General features: G+C 38.0%; 1 protein-coding gene across 1 annotated transcript in view; it reads left to right on the top strand.

Annotated features, from left to right (window-relative positions):
• The first annotated feature begins 1,812 nt into the window (after positions 1 to 1,812).
• Positions 1,813 to 22,315, top strand: part of RIT2 (Ras like without CAAX 2) — a 188,269-nt gene continuing 167,766 nt past the window's right edge. The window contains exon 1 of the mRNA XM_062512914.1: positions 1,813 to 1,915. Coding sequence (XP_062368898.1) covers positions 1,813 to 1,915 — 103 coding nt within the window. The remainder of the gene's footprint in view (positions 1,916 to 22,315) is intronic.

Here is a 22,315-nt window from a genome sequence, read left to right as displayed (position 1 = left end):
CAGGACAGTGGCAGATACTGATTTTGGAAGATTATCAGAGCGTAGTGACTCTGTCTCTGTCCACTTTTGCTGCCTGGCTGAAAAGACCATCATACTTGGATGTCTCTCTGTTTCTCCAGGATCTGTTCATGTGAGTATTCCTTAAGCAAGGGTGATTTAAATAGTCCATGATGGAGATAGTATTACTCTGTATATAAATTATTTTTCATTACAAGATCAATATACTGCCCACAGTTTCAAGCATCAAAAATTTTCCTAGCTTAGTCATTACTTTTCAAAGTATCTATCTTTTTTTTTTTTTTTCTTTTTTAACTGGGCTACTTTCTGTTCCATCCACTGTCTCCTAATTTTTTTATTAGGAGAGAAAATGAGTATTCATGTTCTGTTCACCTTCTCCATTCTAATTATTATTATCATCATATCTAGGTATCTGTTCTTTTTTAATAATGTATTTTCTTAGCCCATTAAGCTACCCTTCTAAATGATATGTGCCCTTCCACACCTCTTCCTCTCCTTAATTTTCTTTCAGTCATGTCCTTCATCAGTCTATGGTGTTTTTTTTCCATTTCTCTTTCAATTTTTAATTCTAAACTATTCCTAAGTAATACCATATGTTTACACTCTGTGAAGTTATTGGAAGAGTGGACAGATTAAGGTGTCTGACTTACAAGATATTTTATTAATTACTTCTCCTGCTTCCATTTCCATGTCACCTTACTAGTTATCTCTGTCACAAAAGCCCAGCACTTCCAAAGGAGTACAATCTTTGCTTTCTACTCATTTTGGGGCAGATGCTTCTTGGTCCCAAAAACATCTAATAGCAGTTAAAGATGGGCAAGTATCTTGTTATTTATCAAGTTCTTTAAATAGACTACACGTTTTAAGAACAAAATCTGAAATGGATGCCGAGCTGCTGCACTTTGTTGTAAGTTTTCACTGAATAATTTCAGTGTGAGATATTCACACTGAATGTCATTCACCACCTTGGTAAAATAAATCACTTGATATTAGTATTAAATACTTTCAAAAAGTTGGTTTTCTTTTTAAACTTTTTCCTACAAACAAATATATCCCCCTCCCTTCAGTCTCTTTCTCCTTTGGAAATTATGTGTAGAAAAAGGAGGGAAACAACAAATAAAGTTGTTTTTTCCCTCCCAAAGTATCTTGTTTATTTCTGCAAATAACTGATGTAATGTGAACTAAAAAGAGTACAAATCTAGCCCTAGAAAACTTCTGTGTTTTCAGTAACCTTCATGAAGAAGAAAGGCTGTTAAAAATTGTTACTTGTGTCACTTGTAATGGTATTAAGTGTAAAACTAGCAGACTTGATGATTATAGGATGCATATTTAACTCCAAGGTGAAAAGAAGGTTCTCTGGCTTGTTTCAAGATTCAAGCAAGTACTACATAGAATAACAAGCCTCATAATTAAGAAATTTGATCCATTTCATTTTGCTGAAGTATCTGAGTTATTTATTCAATGACACTGCAACCTCAGAGGTACCAGACCTCTTGAGCCTCACAAAACTGCTGCTGTCCAGGAAGAGAAACAGAGAACGATACAGAGCTGGGAGGGGGCAGAGAGAGATTTTTATTGGAAGCTGTTAAAGTGGTTGCTATGAGACCTTCTCCAGCTAACACAGGCACAGCAGTGTGTGAGGCTGATAAATCATAGCTCTTGCATTATACCTTCCCTTTCTGTCTTCTTTTTTTTTTTTTCCTTAACACAGCTTTTATAGTTGTTTAAGATCAGACAAAACACCTGCCAGTTGTTTTTTCTCCTGTTTCCGTCCCTTCTGCTGCTTCGTGCAATATGGAGCTAGAAAATGCAATGATCAGCTCCTCGAGCAGTTCTTCAGCAGGCTCCAGAGAGTACAAGGTGGTGATGCTGGGAGCAGGGGGAGTTGGCAAAAGCGGTAAGTTTCAGCAACAATATTTTGGGAGAGAAGGGCTGAATTGGGAGTGTAAAGTTCACCAGAAAATGATATTGTTTAATGAGGGGTTTCGTTCCTTTTCCTCTTGCACATGGCTCAGATAAAAGATTATAGTTCGTGACTGGGGCAATGAGTCAGCTTAATTTGTCACAGACTGAAATGCTGGAAGCCTTTTTAATTGGTTATTTGTGTAGGGTTGGCCTTGGGTCTGTTGTGTGTGAAGAGAGAGCAGTCAGGCTGCTGCTGTGAGTTTGACAGCAAGTGCCCGTGTCACTCTCCCACTTGGTGAGGGGTGGTGGTTTGCTGGACAGTGTGGATGTAACTTGTTGGCCTGGGGATCCTTGTGCTCAGGCAGAAATCAAACTAAGTACAAAGCAAAGTTAGCTGCACAGATTGTGGGGGATTGTTACAGTGAGTCTATTTTCTTGCCTATACCTTTTGGTTGTTTTTTTTTTTGTTTTTTTTTTTTTTTTTTGGTTTTTTTTTTGTTTTTGTTTTTTGTTTTGTTGTTGTTTTTGTTTTGTTTTGGCTGAATGTCATTGTGGCTCAGCTGGTTTTAGTCTCCTCTCTGGTCCAGACAGGTACAGCTTACCTGCCAGAGTCTCACTCCAGGCTATGAGGCAGATTTGCAGCATATTTTAATATCCCTGTCCACAGCTGGCAAGATACGCTAGTGTCTGACAATGATATCTCTTCAGAGGAGTCATTATTTTCTCTAGACAGTGTTTTCTTTTTCCCAGATATTATCAGCTTTGATTTATTCTCACTGAAATCAGCTTTCTCTGTTCTTACAAAGACTTTGCTGAACACGCAGAGTTTGTCTCAGAAGTCAGTATATTGAGCTAGCCACACAACATGAATTTGATTACGTCTTCTGGAAATTCAAAAGAATAACAGAAATAGAAATGAAATTACAAAAAAACAAGCTGAATAATATAATATAATACATACCAACTAGATTCTGAGGAATTTTCAAGAAAAATAGCTGTGACACTAAATTGCAATAACTGCGTAGATCAAGAAAGTTTTATTTATATTCAAGCAATAAGATGAAGTATAGGTGCAAAAAGTTAAAAATTGTGCGTGAGCATAATTTTCTTTCTGTATCTATATTCTCTTTGTGGTTTTGTTATATTTGGCTTCAACTTCAGTGGTACATCTTTCAGTGAATGCTATTTCCCATCAGTAGTGCTTAACCAAGCGAACAGTTCTTGGACAGATGTTACTAAGCAATCACAATATAAAATGGGAAAGAACAAAATAGTGCTAATCTTGGAGTAAATTTTTTCAATTTCAGTTTATCTTTTCCATAGGAAAGCAGGTATCCAGGACGTACCTGCTGAAACTTTCATTAAAATATCTTTTTTTTTGTCCTTATGTCTTTTTAAATTTCTTTTTTTTTTTTTCCTTGAGTGTGTCTAAAAGATGGGAGCAATTTCCCCCCCCCCCAGCCCCCCCTTCCAAAAAACGTATGTTTGTAGGAATAATGCAATTTTTAAAACTTGTTCACCACAAAGTATTAAAAACTAAACTACATTCAAAGCATGGATGAATCATAACAACAAAACTTTACATGTAGGTGGAGGAAATGTCTCGATCTCCATTTACTACTATATAAGAGTTGAAATCAAAAATTTCGTTAATTCAATGTTCTGTTTTTAGAAAACTTTAGCTGTTAATTTTATGAGAATAAAGCTACTATTAAAGGCTTATTTAAATCTGTGAATTCAACAAGGTATGATGCATCTCCAACACTGAGAAACACATAATTAGCAATTAGAATTGCGTGATCTAAATTTAAAAAAAGGGATTAAGTGGACATTTATTAAATTCTATAGCATTAATGAAAACTTTCTCTTGTTATCATAAAAGGGAAACTGCTAGTCAAAAAAAAATACCCCAGCAACTGAGTATTATTAGGAGTTCATAAGAAAGGAGGTGGAGAGTTCAGCATTTCTAGGTATGAACTTCTAATGTGTAATGAACCTGAAATATTTCAGTAGAATCCTGAGAGATACTCCAACTGATAGAATTCAGAGAGAGATAAAAAGTAAAAATACTTGTCATTTCATAAATCATTAATTCATTCTGACTGTTAAATAAACAGGACTAATTTATACTGGATTAAAAACAGCAAAAGGCCTTAATGACTACTTTCATTCTACAAGATGAGCTCTGCTTTCCCCTAATGACCTAGATTCAATGTGTCCAGAAAATTATGAATTTAACCATAAAAATGAATCAGTGTAGAATAAGGATGAAAGAAAAAAAATGAGTAGTTTGGTTTCCAATTTTTGATTTTGAGAAATCAGTGATATGTGGTTTGATGTATTGATAACATCCTGCCTCATTTTTCCCATCTTCTCTTTCCTTCTGTGCTTTTAAGTCATGATAGAAACAGTAACAGCTGGGGTTAAATTACTGAGTGAGAAACGTCTTTCGGATGAAAGACTTTTCATTCCTTCATTCATTCAAATATTAAATAATTCAGGCTTGGAATGAATTTTCCATAGGAACCAAGCCACAAAAATGTTAGATTTCCTTTTACCCTGGATGTAGTTCACTTCCAGAGATCTCCTGGGCATTTTGATCTTGTGTTTCCAACCTTCCCCTGCTCTCTTGTTGTGACACTTGTGCATGGGGTGGAATGAGGAGGAGGAGACCAAAAATGGATGTTCTTTTGGCACTGGTGTTTGCAAAAAAAATTCTCTTTGGATTAGTCAGGCTTTTCTCTTCACTTCTGTGCTCCAAGATGGCAGACAGTCCAGGAGGAAAGCCGAGATCCTTTCATTTGTGCTCATCAGTGTGGTGTAGATTTCACAGGAATTGGTAAAAGAGGATGAACTCTCTGCATCCAAGTTTGACACCCATCACATGCAGAGTAATAATGTGTAAACTGCAACTGGTCTGAGAATTGTTACTTAAGGGTTCTCACAATGCAAAATCAATCCTGGAAAGTTAATACTAATTTAAAAAAAAAAGAAAAATTCTGCCATTATTTTATAGGAGGAAAAACCTCAAAACCCAGCTTTCAGAAGAAACAGGTAATAGTTGTGTCTAAAGAAAATGCACAAAGTAAGATGTAAATTCTTATAGCAGTTAATTTCTGTACTGTAATTATGGAGTATAGATTCCCCTGGAATGAATTATCCCTTCTAAGACTTCTGAAAACAGAATTCTTTCTGTTTTCAGAGCAATGTGTTAATTCCTTGTGTTGTGTGAGTTGTGTTCATCATCAGGAACATCAAGTACAGGCTGATGCAAGTTCAGACCAAAGTTATGCAAGAACCAATGATTTACTTGAAATTAAACTTTAAGTAAATTTTGTATTGACTCTCATTCAATTATAGTCCATATCAAAATTATGTGTTTCTAATTATAGTTATATTTAAAATAAAAATAAGAATTTGGAACTTGTTCTTCAAGTGTTTGTTCTTCATTCTGTCATTTGTTGACAAATATCAGGCTGCCTCAGTACCACTCAGACCTACCTGAAGTCACCTGACATAGGGCTCAAACCCTATGAACCTTGGTGATTCTGAAAGCCATTTTGCTTGCAAATACCTTCAGAGATCAGTAAACAAGGTGGTCTCATGGTCCTTGTCTGACGCAGATCAGACCTCTGGGGTTAGCTCTGTTTTTCAGTGTTACAGATAAAAAAACAGGCACAAAAGAGGTTTTCAATCCTGAGATCATTCATTGCTGCCTTATATTTAGCAAACCAGTTACACTCATAACAATGCTTAACTGCAGCACGTTCTGCAGATCATTAGTGATGATTAACCCAGGGGTTTCAAAATGACTGCTGAAATGAGCAAATTGATGTACCTGTGCAACTGAATAAAATAAAAAGCCTCCCTCTGATGAAAAATTATTACCTAAGCAATCTCCAAACACTGATCAGATTGCACCATAACCCACCTTTAGTGCATCTTTTTGGCTGAAGAAAAGTAATGTTTTGGTCGTTTTTTTTTTGTTTGTTTTTTGTTTGATTGATTTTTCCCAACCCTGGCTAACAGTGGTTTATTTAAAGCTAAACATGATCTACAATTATTCCATGTAAACAAAACTACATGGTCATGCATAGCATAGGTTTATCTTAGATGCAAGGTGAATTTCTTGTTAGCTGTCTTATGGAAGTTGCATTTCAAATGAGAAAAGGAATTATTTAAAAAATTCAAAACTAATTAATATCTCTCGTTAATAAGATAGATTTTTTGTATCTTGGAGAGAATTTTTATTTTTCAATATTTATTGTTCAAACTGATTGCCAGATGATCTGTTGCCACCATACAAAGTTTTTAGATGTTTTAAAATAATTGCCCTCAGACTTCTGTAGAACTCGGGTATTTCTGGTTTTATTCCATATTGGAAAGTAGTTAGAAATGTATTTTCAGGCTTCAATCTCAAAAAAAATAAAGAATCGTGAAGAGAAGAAATTAAGAAAAGATTCTCGCAAGCAGATTGGAGGAGCAGTGTGAGGAAATGTATTCTCAGACTGGCCTGGCTAAGGGAGGCATTCTTACCCGTTGATTTCCTTGATTTCCTTTTTCTTTTCCTCTCCAGTGTGGCATAAAGGCTGTGTTTCTACAGATCCAAGTGACTCATCTAATTAATTTCAAGGTCATATGTACACAATAACATCCAAAATGTGTGAAAACAATTAAGTTCTCTGTGATGTGGGAACTTCAGTATGAGGAATTAGATTGAATCTGCAATTTTATTTCATTTATGTGCTCAACTGCCATTTTTTTCTGGTCTGGTGTTACTTCTTATCCTGTCTTGATAAATCAAACTATGTTCTTATTATTTTCAAGCATGTCCTCACAGCAAGTCTCCAGTAAACAGAGCACCCTGGAGTGTGTGCTGGAGAGCTGACCCACTGCAGATGTTTGTAAACCCCCTGGAGATAAATTAATGTATGATCCAGGTTACACTGAAAAGGATGAAGGGCAGAGGGAGAAATTCCGCTGGTATCAAAAGTGTTGAGTTTGAAAAGCACCACTTGGTCCTGCTGATGCTGTTCTTACCCAGCCACTGGGATCAGTGTCACAGAGCACTCTCCAGACATTGATCAAACACCTCAGAACCCTTTTTTTTTTTTTTTTTTTTTTTTTTTTTGGAAGGGTGCTGGTTTTGATTTGGTTCCTTATTTTCCCCAGGAATATTCTCAGGTACAGCTGTGCTTCCCTAAATACCTGGTAAATGAATCAAAGGAAAGGGTCTGGCCTTCTCTCATGTCCTGAGGCAAGCCAATCACCAGGATGAAGGTGTTGGATTTAGTTACTGCTCAGTATGAGTCAAGGTGAAAAAAGTTTCCTTTCAAGTGCTCAGGCATGCTGTGGATTGCAGTTAAGGCAAGCTGTGCTGCTTTTTTACCCTTCAAATTCAACACAAGTGTAGTTTTTGCTGTTTTAATTTTTCCTTCTTCTCCTCTAACTCGAAAAGAAAACAAATTTTTGTTTAAGTGGAGAAGAAATCGAGATATTTAATCGACAAAGACACACATCTGTATGTCATCTTAAAAATAAATGCATGTTCTCTCATCGTTCTCAGCATGAAAAAGAAAAAAACAAAAACCTCCAGATTTTTAATTCCTTGGGTGTTTCAGGGAAATTATTCTAATCATTCAGATTACAAAAAAAAAAAAAAAAAAAAAAAAAAAAAAAAAAAAAAAAATTGCTCCTGGCAAATTTCCTTCATGGTAAAAGTTCTGAAGGTACTGACCATTCAAAATTACATCTAAATTCCTTTGGTCACTTAATGGTGCTACCCTGAAACCTCCTCATTAGCTGTGACCTGGTGTAGCAGTGACAGCATGAGGCTGGGAAAGGAAGGGAGAGAGAGGACAGAAGAGCTCTGACAGTGGTGCCAAGCACATGTTAATACTTCTTGACAATTCTGTATCCTTGGAGAAAACATTCTAACTGAATGCTCTAAGCCACCAGTGCTGTTTTTCATGTCTGACATGCTGTAAACTGAACAGCAGTCAGTTCTGATGCAGAATTGCAGGTGTTTCATGCAAAATAATGGTGGTGCATGAAGCATTTTTGCCATGAAAATGCAGACAAAAACCTTGTACAGAAGGATCACTAAAGCTAGACAATCACATCCCCAAATTCCAGTTTTCTCATAAGACAAATTAAGCTCTAGAGATTGTATAAACACAGAGTTCCTGGTAAGTTTGTGATTTTTGGTAACAAAACTGTCCATGTATTCTATTTTCCTTCACAAGTAGGTAATTGAATTTGCTTCAAGCTTGATTTTGTGTAATTCCAACTTCTACACATTTTATTTTTTCTCTTTATTAACAACTTGGAGATAATCTGTGTTTTTTGCTAATACTTGTGGACAATAAGTTCACACCTTTATCTGGTTTCACTGGAGTACAGTGAATATCTGAAACTTTGATTGTAAGACCTTATTTTCCTGCTCAGAGTGTCTTATTTGCTTAATTATAGAGCCCTGATATTTCCACATCAACTTTTTGAGTATGAATTCCAAAAATTGACATGCTCTTCTAATAGTGTTTTTTCTAGAAGAAAGATTGCCTGCTGGCTTCCTCTGTAGAGTTATTTTTTGTTCCTCAGAGAATAATAAATTCTTTTATTCAGGTGTAGTTCATGGAGGTCACATACAGAGAAATATCTATAGTAACTTGAAGTTATTTTCTCTTTCCCCTAGTGCTATCTTTCACCTGTGCTATGACATCTCTCATGATGACCTAAATTCTTCATTTTCATATGTGTAATCATATTTGGGATCATTGAATCCAAGAATTCAAATGTTTCTGGACCCCTTACTGATATTCTTCATTTATCTTCTGTGTATATGTTATCCACTTAAAAGCATTAAATACATTACTTATTAATCAATTTCTTTTGCCTATGGGCAGACCTTGTGGACAGAATTGTTTGCCTCAGGGAAATGAGTAAAAGATGTTTTCATTATTTTAGCAGTTCACATAGTTCAATGGAGGGGGTGGAGGATTCAATTATGCCCTCTGCATTTAATGGGGGGGGTTTCTGCATGTGAGATGCCAGCCCAGTGTTGAGAAATCTGACTGGAGCCTTGGATTCTTCAGCACTAGAAGAAGTGTGATAAATAGGACAGAGTTAAAAATAAAAACAAAAAACAAGAGACATGATAAAAGGAGTGACACAATATGATTTATGATGACAAACGACTATGACTATATTCAAATAGCTGCTGTAGACAGTAATTCATGATTCTTTATTGTACAACTTGCATATATATACAGAGATTCAATGTAAATGGATGCAGTTGTGATGGGAATGGCTTGATCTATCCAGCTTCTCCCATCATAACTTCCAGATGATGAATACACACGTGGATAAGGCAAATGAGCTGGTCATTTCCATGCCCCTTTGGAACAGAGGATGGAGAACTCACAATATTTAAAAGTAATGAATATCAAGAGAAGAGAACATATATTCCAAAATTTGAGGAGGAAAGCGGCCAGAATTGCTTCATGAAGAGCAACAAATTAAGTCATGACACTAGAATTAGAACATGTAGAATTAGAGATATACAAGATCTTCAAGACAAACTTCCTTTGGTCAATATGAGAGGCATATGCCCTTAATGATTTGCTTAAAAGCAAGATGGAGCAGATTGTGGAAGAGTCTTTGAAAGGAACAGGCTGGTGAAAGTTTTGTTAGTCTAAGTGCTTCATATTAAAACAGAACACATTACAGAGATTGAACACTGAAGAGCAAGTAGAGCAGAAAAAACATTTAGAATTTTCAAGTCCTCTTATAGAAGAAAAGGACTACTATCACCCCCAAAATTGTGATGTATTAAAAGTCATCAGGACTTCTGGCTGATGTGGCTCTAATAATGTAGGTAGTCAGAAGTTTTATTTGTGTTCAGACTGCTAAACAGAGATCCTTAGGCTAGTCTCAAGATTGGATTTGGTTTTGTAAACAAAAAAAAAAATTCATTTATATTGCCTCAAACAGAACAAAAGTGTGTCCTTCTGAGTATAAAGGCTCCTCTCCTGTAGAATATGCCATTACAAATATACTGAGATAAGTAAAGTATGGGACACCTTGTATGTTGGGTAGTGGTGCAGAGGGAAGGCAAACAGATTTGTTAGCTCACCTCCTGCTGTTCTCTGTTCCAGGGATGGAACTGGAATTTAATGATTCAGAGTCTTCACCTACACACTCTATATGAACAATTACATGATGACGGTCCCAAGGGAATGGCCTGAAGCTGAGCTGGGGAAGGTTTAGTTTGGATATCAGGATATAGTTCTTCCCCAAGAGGGTGTTTGGGCAATAATGTGTTCCCCAGGGAATGGTCACAGCACTAGACTGACAGAGATCAAGAAAAATTTGGACAATGCTCTCAGGCATGGGGTGGGATTCTTGGGGATGGTCCTGCTCAGGGCCAGGAGGTGGGTTTGAAGATCCTTCCAGGTAAGGGTATTCTATCATTCTAAGTGAGTAGCACTCACAAAAGTTTATATTAATGAATCTGCTTTTCATGGTGTTTCATTAAAGCAGAGCTTCCCTTAGAATGAAAATTTCAGTGACGTGACCACTGCTCAGCTTTTCCCATTCACTGTGCTTGCTATAAAGAGATAGAAACCTTCCAGGATATTCCTCAGCAACAGGAATTGGACTATCAAGGACTCTCCTAGTTTCAGCCACACACAAATCTGCCATTTGAAATGCCTGGATTGAAGTCTTGAACAAGGGAACAAGCACTGTTTCATGACAATGACTGGGCACTGTCAGTATCTTTGCTGTAAACAATCTGTTGAGACAGCCACAGGAACTGTTTCCCTTCCAAGCCATCCCTGCTGCTGAGCCGAGCCACCTGCAGCTTTTTTTTGGCATGTGCTATCTGCTAGAATTTGGATGAGATTAATTCCATTAGGGACACTCTTGAAAGCACAATTATGATTTTTTTTTTCTTCTGTTGCTGCTTTCATCTCTTTTCTTTACATACTTTCCATTTTATTCTCTTCCATTCCTCTGGTAATCTTTTTCCACTTTTAATTTGTTCTTTGACTTTAATTAGTGTCCCTTTATGACTGCAAGCCTGTCTAATTTTCTTTGCTAGAAGCTGGAAGTCCCATCATGCTTACACAGCTACAGCAACAGTAATTGGGCATTACCAGACTGTTGTGTAGAGTCCTAGTTACAGAGGAAGTGTCTTGGGAAGACACTTTCCTGCAAGCCCTAGAAATCTGCTAAAGCATTACCTGCCCACTAAGCAGTAGAGACTCTGGCAAAAATCACTCTGTTTCAAGGTGGGTGGGGAAAATCCAAAAATGAGGGTGTCAATATGTGCATAAAACTATCTCAGGAGAGGCAAAGTTGTGTATTATTGCTGATGTCTTTCATTCGGTCTTAAAAAAAGTTATGTTTTCAACTCACATAGTCAGCGTTTTATTTTTTCACTAAAACTCTAGAACTAAACTAGTTATTTAAGGAGTCCCAAAAGTGGGGTCACAAATATTTATAAGTTTTAAAAATTAATTTCATAAGTTTTGGTAAAGTAAGATCTGTAATCAGCTGAGAGACTGATGCACGTAGTTCTTTAGCTTACACTAACTACAGTTCTGAGAGGAGCTGTTGTGCAATTTCTTTCCTTGCAATCTCCTTGAAGTGCTAATGTAATTCTGTAATTCTTGTCCATTTTCACATGCCCAAAATAAAGGAATTCTAGCTGAACTTCATATTCTCTGTCAAGCTTATGATTCCTTTACTAATGAAAAATTACCTTTGATTTGTCTGTCAGATTTTATGATTCCTTCAGTAACTTTACTAGCATACTTCCTGCATGACAGCTTTCTCGGTTACACTGAACATTTCCCTGCTGAATAGGATCTGCAGTGTCTTTACAGAAATGTCTCTTCAGCAGCTTGCAAAATGTGTACTGTTATTTTAGATTTTTATTTGGGATGTTCAAAACCAAACCCAAGTGTTGTCAAATTCTCAATTTTTTCAAAGCCATCAGGTTCTGAAGTCACCTAAAAGGTCTGGCAGGCTTTAAAAATCTCCCTTCTCTAATTTTTTCTGGACTTTGTTGTATAGAAATGATGATCTCAATTTGATTAAGAGTCATTAGACATTTTCTTCACAGTGAATAATCTTACTTGGGCTGTCTGGTGACATGGTCATTTTATCACTCATCACACACAGCATGCCAGAGCTCTGCTCTGTTCAGTATCTGAGGCTGGGTACAGCCCAAGGATGTGTTCCAGGGGTTCATGAAGGCTCTATATATTTGTAGATATGCTCTAGAAACACATTATTTCTCCCCTGGGACTAGAGGAGAAAAAAGAACAATCTATTATATTATAAAAGTATATAGTGTATAATATATGAGCTCCAGAAACCCATGAGCTTCACAAACCAGGTTCTTGTGTCTTTCTTCTACTTACAGCACTTTCAATGGATTTCACAGAGTTAAAAAAAAAAAATGTGAATATGCAAAATAATCTCTCTCTGAGTCCACACTCTGTTTCTCTCCAGACCCCTAGTCTGTTCCTACATAAGTGGAAGTAAAAAGCCCGATTTTCAAATATTTCCCAAGATACTTAATAGTTATTAAATGACTAACACAGCAAGGAGTGCATCACAAAAGCTTCCTCTTTTGTTTTTTCTTTCTTTTTTCCCCAGGTAACATGCACAAAATGACAATTGGCTCTGATATTTGATGATGAGGAAGGCGTTATGAAAAAGTCAAAAGAGAAGATGTAAAAGAAACAATCCAAGCAGTTTGTATGGGAAATGTTAACAGATATCAACAACTAAGAACAGAGAACAAGACAATAGAAAAAAAATAAATACATAGAAAAAGATTGAGAAAACAGAAAACTAGAAACAGATGAGTAAATGAATGATAAAGGAGTGAAAAGATAGAAGGAAAATACAGTAAGCTTTGCTTCAAAGACAATTGGTTTCGGATGCTGTCTTTCCACTGCAGTTATCCTACAAGGTGCTAATAATCCATGGTCATACCCCAACACCTGCTGCACATGCTGGTGGCCAAAATGCACGTAGAGGTCATGTTAGGGGATAGTTCTCCTGCCTCTGTAACTTCTTGTCCCATATTACTCACTCCATGTCTCTCTGGAGTAAGAAGTAGAAGAGGCATAATCACAGCTGTAGACTGGCATGGGTCGATGTCTTCTGCCAGGTAACAAGTCATAGGACCAGAGAAAATGGTCTCAAATTGTGCCAGGGAGATTTAGGTTGAAAATTAGGAAATATTTCTTCAGTGAAAGGATGCTCAGGCATTGCAGTGGTGGATTCGCCATTTCTGGAAGTATTAAAAGAGCTTTTGTGTGTGGAAGTTAGGGGCATGGTTTTGTGGTAATCCTGTCAATGCTGAGTTAATGGCCAAGCTTGATGATTTTGGAGCTCTTCTCAAACCTTAATTTTTCTATTATTCTATGATTCTAAGACTTCTGAGCACAGGCCTTTTTTTGCTTTCCTCAGCCATGTACAAGGCTGTGTAAATCCAACAGTAATATAAATTTATGGGGTGCTAGGCAAAGCAATGCTTCTCATGTGTGATGTTCTGACAACCATCCAGAACAGAGAGGAGTCTGTGTGTCCCAGCAATATGTAACACTCTGTGAAATCAGTGGGAGGCACAGCATTTATCAGACTCTTCTATGTTCTTTGAAGAACTAGATTCCTCCACACACAGAAATCTTCAGTGGAATAATGAATCACAGTGATGCTAGAGGGATATCTCCTTTGGTACCAAGAAATAAAATTCTGTTTTCCCCCAGTCTGGGGAAAAAAATGACAAGATGTGAAACAAATATATGTGTATTTTTATATGTTTTCTCTTATTCCTTGTGACCCAGCTCTTACCTTTGCTTTCACTCCCCAGGTTTTGCTGCTCAAACCAATATAAACAAACCATTACTTCATTATAATAAATTTTGAGCAAGTGGCTGTAGGAGGAAAAATCAAAACAAAATGCCAGTGACTACAAACAAATTTAAATACAGATATCCCTGAAACATGCTCATGTAAGGTTTATTCAGTGTAAAGCAACACTCTAAGGAAAATGGTTGTTAATGCCAATGTGTTATACAAAGAATTTATAGAAAGTTGTGCAAAATCCAGCAAGATAACAACTCATGCTGATTGACAGTGACAGCATATTTAAAGAATTGGATTACTTGGTGATTGGAAGATTTGATTCCTCAATTTAATTTACCTAAGAACAACTATGAATCAAATTGACTTGCGAAGATGTTTTATGTTTCTAAAACATCACCTAGCATACTGGATGAATATTAGTATAGCAAGTTTTAAGCAATACTTACGTCAGTTTTGTGGGCTGGGATACTTTAAAGTTGCGTAATTCAAATAAATTTTCAAGCTTGTGAATAAGATACATTTCTGATTGGCTATGGGAAGGCAAAATGTGGAAATTGAAACTTTCATTCCAATAAATTTTTAATTATTCCCTTTCTGACTCCAAACATTGCAAATAAAGTTAGTGAAAATCATAGACAGTGAGTACTTTACAGGGTTGGAACACTTGGGAATATCTTTAGCACCATTGCTGTTAATTTAATCACAACAAAAAGCAGGATGTAGATTGGGAACAGATGAAATACGTTGTAGTAGACATAATTGCTCAGGAAATGACCCAGGTAGACTTAATACCAGTTTGTAGTATAATGAAAGTTTCTGAGGGAATCAAATGTTTCCCTAGCTCACAGTCAAAATTCAATGCCATAGACAAATACCATGAATAATTCTTTTCAGGTTTAGTGCATAACAAGATGCTAAAAAAATCATTAAGATGCTGTTAATAGAATTACTTGCCTCTGAGTAGTAATTCCTTCCACCCACTTTTATCTCTTTTCTTCTTGCATGCTCTCCCTTTAAATATGTAATAGAACTTATGAGAGAAATAGGAAATGTAAAATACTACCTGTTTATGTTAGTAAATGTTGTCAAGTCCATGTTATTTTTCAAAATTATTTTTATTTTTCCCTTAAACTTACTGTAAATGTATTTCTTGCCAATAAAATATTTTACCAGGAAAATGGCAATGTGGAAGAGCTTAGATTTGCAATCTAAGTGAAAGGGCTTTTCTGTTGACATTTTATTTTATTTATATGTCTAGATTATTTCTGTATTTATATTAATATCAGGATGTTTAGCATACGATGAATTTCTCACAATGTTACAGTGTTTAAAAGTTATCTATCTTCAGAACCCTCTCTAGCTAAACTGACAACCAGATACATATTTGTTTGCTTAGTGGAAAACCAAGATAGGATGGGCCTTATTTGTTCTGTCAGTGTTTTATGTGTCATATCTGTTCAGCTCAGTGATTACTGTCAGTATTGTGGCATTTAAAAGAAGACCTGAAGAGAGTGGAAATGCAATTTGTGTTCTGTGCTGCCTCACACATCACAAAGAAAACTGGCAGCTTGACCTTAGCAGTAGAGCAGAAAGAATACAACTCTTTTTTCTTGTACACTGAGAGTTCCAGCCAAATGAATGCATCTTAATGGGGAAGTCACTCACTCTGGAGTAGGTGCAGAAGGGAGGGGAAATGTTGTGCAGCAGAATTAAAAAAAAAAATAAAAAATCTGTGTTTGTTCCTGACTCTCTCTTTGAAATTACAGTAGAGTGCCTTGGTCCCTATTTTCTGCCCTACCAACTGAAATATCTGAATTAAAGTGTTAAAGTGCATGGTTAAGTGGGATGGAGCAGAGGAGAGCGAAAGACAGAAGAATTCCATTCTGTAGATTTGGAGAGAAGCATTAAAAAGCATTGTGTCCAGCTAATATTTTAATACAGTTGATAAGAGAATTGAAAAGGCAATGAACCTCAAGAGTGTTTTGTGTTTGATACATTGTGGAAGGGAACAGCAAGTAGGATTAATGTTTCTGGGCTACAGAAGAGTTTCTGAAGTTAAAACATAAGCATTTGGTTAAGCAATTACAGTGGATTGATCAGAGCCAACATACAAAAGCAATTATAGCGGATTCATCCAGCTACTTGCTCACTCCCCAGTCCCATAGGAAGAGAAGGGAAGTTCAGGGAAGGAAGGAAGGATTCCAGGAAGGAAGGATTCCAGGAAGGAAGGTGTCCTGGTTTGAAGGACAGGTGTTTGCCAAGGAAAGCAGAAGCTTCCCCTTGGACTGAAAGAAAATGTGATTCTTCCGATTATTATAATTTCGGAATTAAGAGAGCTCTCAGGCAAAGATATGAGGGTAGGAATAACAGTTCTTTACTAGTATATTTAACACGACAAACAAGAACAACACCAGCTATGAAATTACCCACAAACAGAACAGTGACTCAGTCCCAGTGTTTTTTGGCTGCAGGCACCTTTTCCCTGAGCTGCAGTTCCCGGTGCTGGGGGCGGGCGGGTCCCGCAGAGCCGCAGGAGGGCTGGGGGTGATGGCAGAGCTATCCCAGGGGGAGAGAGAGATGGAGAGAGAGAGATGGAGAGAGCCCTCCGCTCACGGTGTGGGTCCCGGTGATCAGCAGAGTGCTGGATGGTGGTAGTTCACAGCGAGAAGACAGCCGGGCAGGGTCCGATGGTGGTTTCCTGACGCTGGGATGGCAGGGATGGGACACAGACGGCGATCGTCCTTCTCGTCCGAACTCCGCGGGGGAAATGGGCCGAGACCCAGCCTTCCGCTTCCTCTTCTGGCTGTTTGAATCTCGCGGGGCTTCTTCCCTCCTGTCCCCTCCCCCTTGTCACCAGGGCCCAGTCAACAGGTATCTTAGCATGACAACGGGGAAAATTCCACAGAGGGAAAAAAAAAGAAAGAACTAACCCTCAACAGAAGGATTCCAGGAAGGATACCAGGAAGGAAGGAAGGATTCCAGGAATGAAGGATTCCAGGAAGGAAGGATTCCAGGAAGGAAGGAAGGAAGGAAGGATTCCAGGAAGGAAGGAAGGAAGGAAGGATTCCAGGAAGGAAGGAAGGATTCCAGGAAGGATTCCAGGAAGGAAGGAAGGAAGGAAGGAAGGAAGGAAGGAAGGAAGGAAGGAAGGAAGGAAGGAAGGAAGGAAGGAAGGAAGGATTGTGGCTTGAGATAACGCTTAAACAGCTGAAGCAAAAGCTGTAAATATATACAAACTTATGAATTTATTTACTAATTTTCACTTCAGGCAGATTTTTAGTCAATTCCTGCAAAGCAGGGCCTCAGCTCACATAATGGCTGCTCAGGAATATAAGTGCCATAACCATGAATGATTCTGCTTCTTCCTGCTTTCCTTGAGCTTTTATTCCTGAGTACAATATCATATGACATTAATATCTCTCTAGTCAGTTTGGGTCAGCTGTCTCAGCTGTGTGTCCCCACAGGTTCTTGACTACTCTTGCTGGAGGCACAGTAGGAAAAAGGAACAGCCTTGATGTCGTGCAGAACGGCTCACCAATGACCAAAACTTTGGTGAATTAAGTCATAGAACCAAAACCTGCCACCATACAGGCTGCAGTGAAGAAAATTAACTTCACCACAGCCACTTCCAGAGCAGCAATTTATAGCATGAAAAGGAGTTAATGAAATGTGGGGCTTGTTTGTAGTTTGTGTCTATAACATCATAATTAACTATATATTACTATTGCCATGGTCTTCTGTTTTGTTGAAAAGTTGGAGGCCACAAATCCTGTGGCAATCAGCATTATTTTCCTTCTCTTCTGTGCTGTTTTTTTATCAATTGGCACTTAGAAGAAGGCATCCACAGAAGTTTTCTCCCTGAGAACTTCCTCTGTGACTTGATAGGAAGCCAATTGGAGGATTTGGTCCACCTCTGTGAATTTGTATTTTGAAGTGAGCAAACCCTGGGAGTGCCCTTTCCTCCAATGGCAGGAGTGCAAGTAACAGGGCCTGCCAGGCCCAGGGCCTGCTCTGCCATGACAGAGGCCTGTGGGCCTGGCCGGAGGCAGGGCTGGGCCCCTGTCTGGGCCACTGCCCTGTCCCGGCAGGGAGGACGGGTGGCCATGGGCAGTGGGTGCTGCTTCTGAGCCCCAGGGAGGCTGACTGAGATCCCAGCTGTTCCCCACCACCCTTCCCAGACCAGCTGCTGCTGTTTCTGGCCCCTGTTACCTTGGACCAGCCTCGCCCAGCATATCCTGAGTCTCCTGAGATCCTGGCACAGCTCCTCTGCATTCCTGTGTGAGACTTTAACCCGTCCAATGCTCAGATAAAACTTGCAGACCTTCAATCCTCCCTTAAGTGAGAGGGAAAAAGAACAGAGAGAAGACACCAAGGTCAGTGAAGAAGGAGTCAGGTTCCAGATGCTGCAAGGAGAATGAGGAGATGCTGTGAATTTAGGTTGGAAATCCTTTTCTTTTAACCTATGGGGATGGACTGTAATGCACTAAAGATTCCTATGAACTATGGAGAAAGACATGGAGGGAGTGGAACTTGTAGATCATGAGCAAAGACCCTTTGCCCCAAGGGAAGAAGATCTCTGTTCTTGGAGATGAAGAATGAACAGAGGGAGAGAGAGAGATGAAAAGAATCTTTGCTTTTGAACAGCTCATCCTTAAAAGAGACACCCCATGAGTTTGACATGGCCCAAAGGCACAGCTCTGGGAAGGCTGTGAAGATGGGAGCATTTTCACAATTGCAGATTTCCAGGCAGCTGCTATTTGTGGAAAGTGAAACCACGAGAGAACTCTTTTTTCCCCCCTGTGGAAAAATCCCCATAGCCTGACAAAGGGGAGACTCCTCTCCCTAGAGTGAACTGAAAAACATTATTTTTAAGTTGGTAACTGACTAACATGTTTCTTGATGTTGCTGTTGAGAAGAAGGGGGTGTAGGAGAGGGGAGGAGGGGTGGTCAGAAGGTTTTATTCTGAATTTTATTATTCCTTTATGTTGTTAATAAAAGCTTTTTTTGCACCCTTTAAGTTTTAGGTCTACCTTACTTTTGCTCCTAACCCTATCTCATAGCTGGAAATGAGTATACTGAAATTGGCAAATCAAAACCACTATACTGGAATTAAATTGGTGTTTCTGCCTGGCTTCAAGCTGAAACCAGGACATCTTCCCTCCTTGTTTAAAACTTGAAATATTCACTCTCCAGCTGTGTTTCTGGGGAACACCACCACTGAATCCAGCTGAGTTTTATGGTCAGGTGCTGAGGTATTTCATAATGCCTGAAGTGTTTTCCAAACAGGGTGTTAACACATTTAAGAACAATTAAGTCATCATTGCCAAGTGGTGGGTCAGCATCATCAACATTATTTTTTTGCCATTTCTAAAGTACCTGTAGCTACAAGGAGACTTAAATCAGTTAGATTCCATTCCTGGAAGGAATCTTTCCAAGCCCATAGTGACCAGTATTGCAGTCATCCTCCACAGCAGGTTTTTAATTTTGTTTCTTCATACAGCACAGTACTTCCAGGTCAGTCTGGGCGGCCAAGCTGCTTTTGAAGCTCAGGGTTGTTCAGTTCAGCTGTTCTATTACAGATGAGGAAGTCTGAGCCAGCATCAACCATATGCAGGAACCAGACACAAAGCAGAGGGGCCAGTGGAATGGGTCAGCAGCATTCCCCCTGCAAATTTGTGATCATGTGGGAAGGAACCCTCAAAAACAGTGCTCTTGCTCTCATCATCTCTGGACACTGCATGCAGTACTCATTGTACAAGTGTTTATTTTATTTTTTTTAATGGCCTGGTAATTTCTTGGCTTTGTCAACATTGTTGTGAAATTCTTAGTTCTACTCAAGAGCAGGGAATGGTGATTCAGAATCCCAGTAGTTAGTACTGAGGAATACAGTCAGTAATACTGATAGTTATTAAACACAGATCAGTTTTTGTTCCTCTTTATTTCAATAAAAACAATTTAATAGATATAAATGCCACCAAAAATATATAAAAATAACCCACCCCCACCCCTACCCATTTTCTTCACTGTTTCATCTGATCTAATATAGTGCATAAAACTGTAGTTTGTGGGTGTGTATTTCTGTGTTGTTTCCCCTGTCACCATCTCAGGCCATACTTATTTTTGAAAAATGCATATATATTTGTTAATTTTTTGGACATTGAAAAGAGTCTGACAGTTCAAGTGAAGTTTGATTTGTCCCTAGATCTAACTCTGTCTTATGGTCCCTAGATAGACATAAACCTTTCCTTGGATTTCTATTTTCAGTTTTTCAATTCATAGATATACCTGATTAATAAACTCATAATTTACTTATATATAAAAAGAAATTTAAGTTATGTCATGCGTAACAATCAAATCACTGGTATTGCAGCAGCTGGTGCATATGCTGGTTGAATTGAGAAAACTATTGCAAACATAATTAAGGAGTATGTGTAAATATCTTTCTGGTCTAAGCTTCCCAGTTCCCTCACACTGCAACTTGGGGCTACTTTGCTCTGATTATCTGATAGCAAAACTTGCACTGAAAGACAGAATCTTAACCTTTTTTATGACTTACTTATATTGTCCTATTTTGTGGTCTAGTGTCCATCTCTCTGATCCTGTTTCTCATCAGTAAAATGAAATCAGAGGTGTTTGCCTTCCTTTGTATCCAAGAAGCTCTCTGGATTTCAAATGCAAAATACCTTTTTACAGCTGTTAAGTGATACATCTTTGCGGATGCTTTAGCCACAAGCTGTCATTATGTGCAGCATAGTTCCACAGCTGGTACTAGGTGACAAATTCTTTGAAATCTATCCAGCAATGCCACTTCAATAATCAAACCAAGAGATAACCCTAAACACTAAGATAAATTCTGTAGAGGTGATACAACTAGACATAATGGTTCAGGGTAAAATAATCTACAATAAATTCTGGTAAATTAAACAATCTGTGAAATCAGTGTGTTATCTCTTCAAACAGAACTTTAAATACAATACACAGGTTTAGATGAGATATTAGGGAGATATTTCTTGCTGTGAGAGTGATGAGGCCCTGGCACAACTTGCCCAGACAAGCTGTGGCTGCCACACTCCTAGCAGTGTCTAAGGCCAGGTTGGATGGGGCTTGGAGCAACCTGGGATGGTGGGAGGTGTCCCTGCCCATGGAATGGGGTGGAATTTCAAGATGTCTTCCAACCCAAACTGTTTTTACGCTTCTATAATACTTAGTTGCTAAAACTACTGGATTGTTGAGCAAAAGTGGAGGCACATCCAGCTCCTTCTTGCCCAAGTTTTGGGCAAGATCCAGTTTGTTTCTCTTCCCTGAGATTTGCTCCCAGACAGAAACTCCAGGAGACAAATAATAGTTTATTTCAAACATTGATGTACTGAAATGTGGCGCATCTCTTTAAGTGTTCAAGAATCAGGCAGCTGTGGGATTTGCCAGACAGAGGTATTCAATAAATTTTGTGGGGAGAAATTTGGATACTAAAGCTGACTAGTGCAGATAATATTCTGAATCTAGATGTCTAGGCTCTCCGAAGTGCATGGATTGAGGAGGGCAGCATTAGACACTTAATGCTTTCTATTGTTTGAGACAAACCTGGATGGGTAAGCAATTGGGATGTAAAGCTGTCAAAGAGTAGGTGGGAATAGCCATAATTCAGCTCTGGGAAAAGATGATTGATTTAATTGATACCAAAAGTTTTTGAAAATGATGAATTGTAGCATTCAGTAACAGTTTCTATTATTGCAAAATTTAACAGTGTTTCCTTTTATTTATATAAGATGTATCTGATGGAATAATTTTTTTTTTTTAATATCTTTGCTCTATTAAAACCATCCATAGCTGTGGTGAAAAGAATGGCCTTGTTTAAATGGAAAATATATAGTATAGTCATCAGAGTGATGTGTATCTTCCTCAGACCTTAATCCACTCAGTATGTGAGATTTTTCACTCTCTAGCCTAAAGAGCTACTTTCTTTTAACTCCTGCAGACTGATGAATTTAACTTTGGAGTTCCTTAACACAGTAACCTTCAACATGCCCAGAGGCAAAGATTCCAGTTACATTCCACTGTTATTAAAGCAAGTAAGATTATGATTTTTTTTTTTTTTCCAGAGAGACAAACAGTAAGCACTGGCTGTCCTACTACAATCTTCATCCATTTTGCAAGGGAAACAATTTAGCTTCTACATATGACAAAAAGGGGAATCAGTTATTTAGACAGTCTTAATTTTGTTTGCCAAAAGTACCCTAGGTTTTTGTAGATATTTTATAAAATGTATGTTACTGCAAATAGTTTTAAGGATCTCTTAAGAAAGGAAGCAGCATCACAAAGTACATGTCTACAAAGAATATTTTTAATCTTACAGTAGCTAGTTTTTCCAGAAATGCAGGATTGAAGGCAGCTAACAGCTTGAAAGATTTTGCTTTGCTTGCATTTAGGAAGACAATTCTCACTAGACAGTTACTTGATATTCATAGTTCCACTGAAGCAAGATAAGTCAACTTTTCGAAATGGT

This window comes from Cinclus cinclus, chromosome Z, assembly GCF_963662255.1.
Source record: "Cinclus cinclus chromosome Z, bCinCin1.1, whole genome shotgun sequence".
NCBI lineage: Eukaryota > Metazoa > Chordata > Aves > Passeriformes > Cinclidae > Cinclus > Cinclus cinclus.
This window is presented reverse-complemented; position numbering and strand designations above follow the sequence as displayed.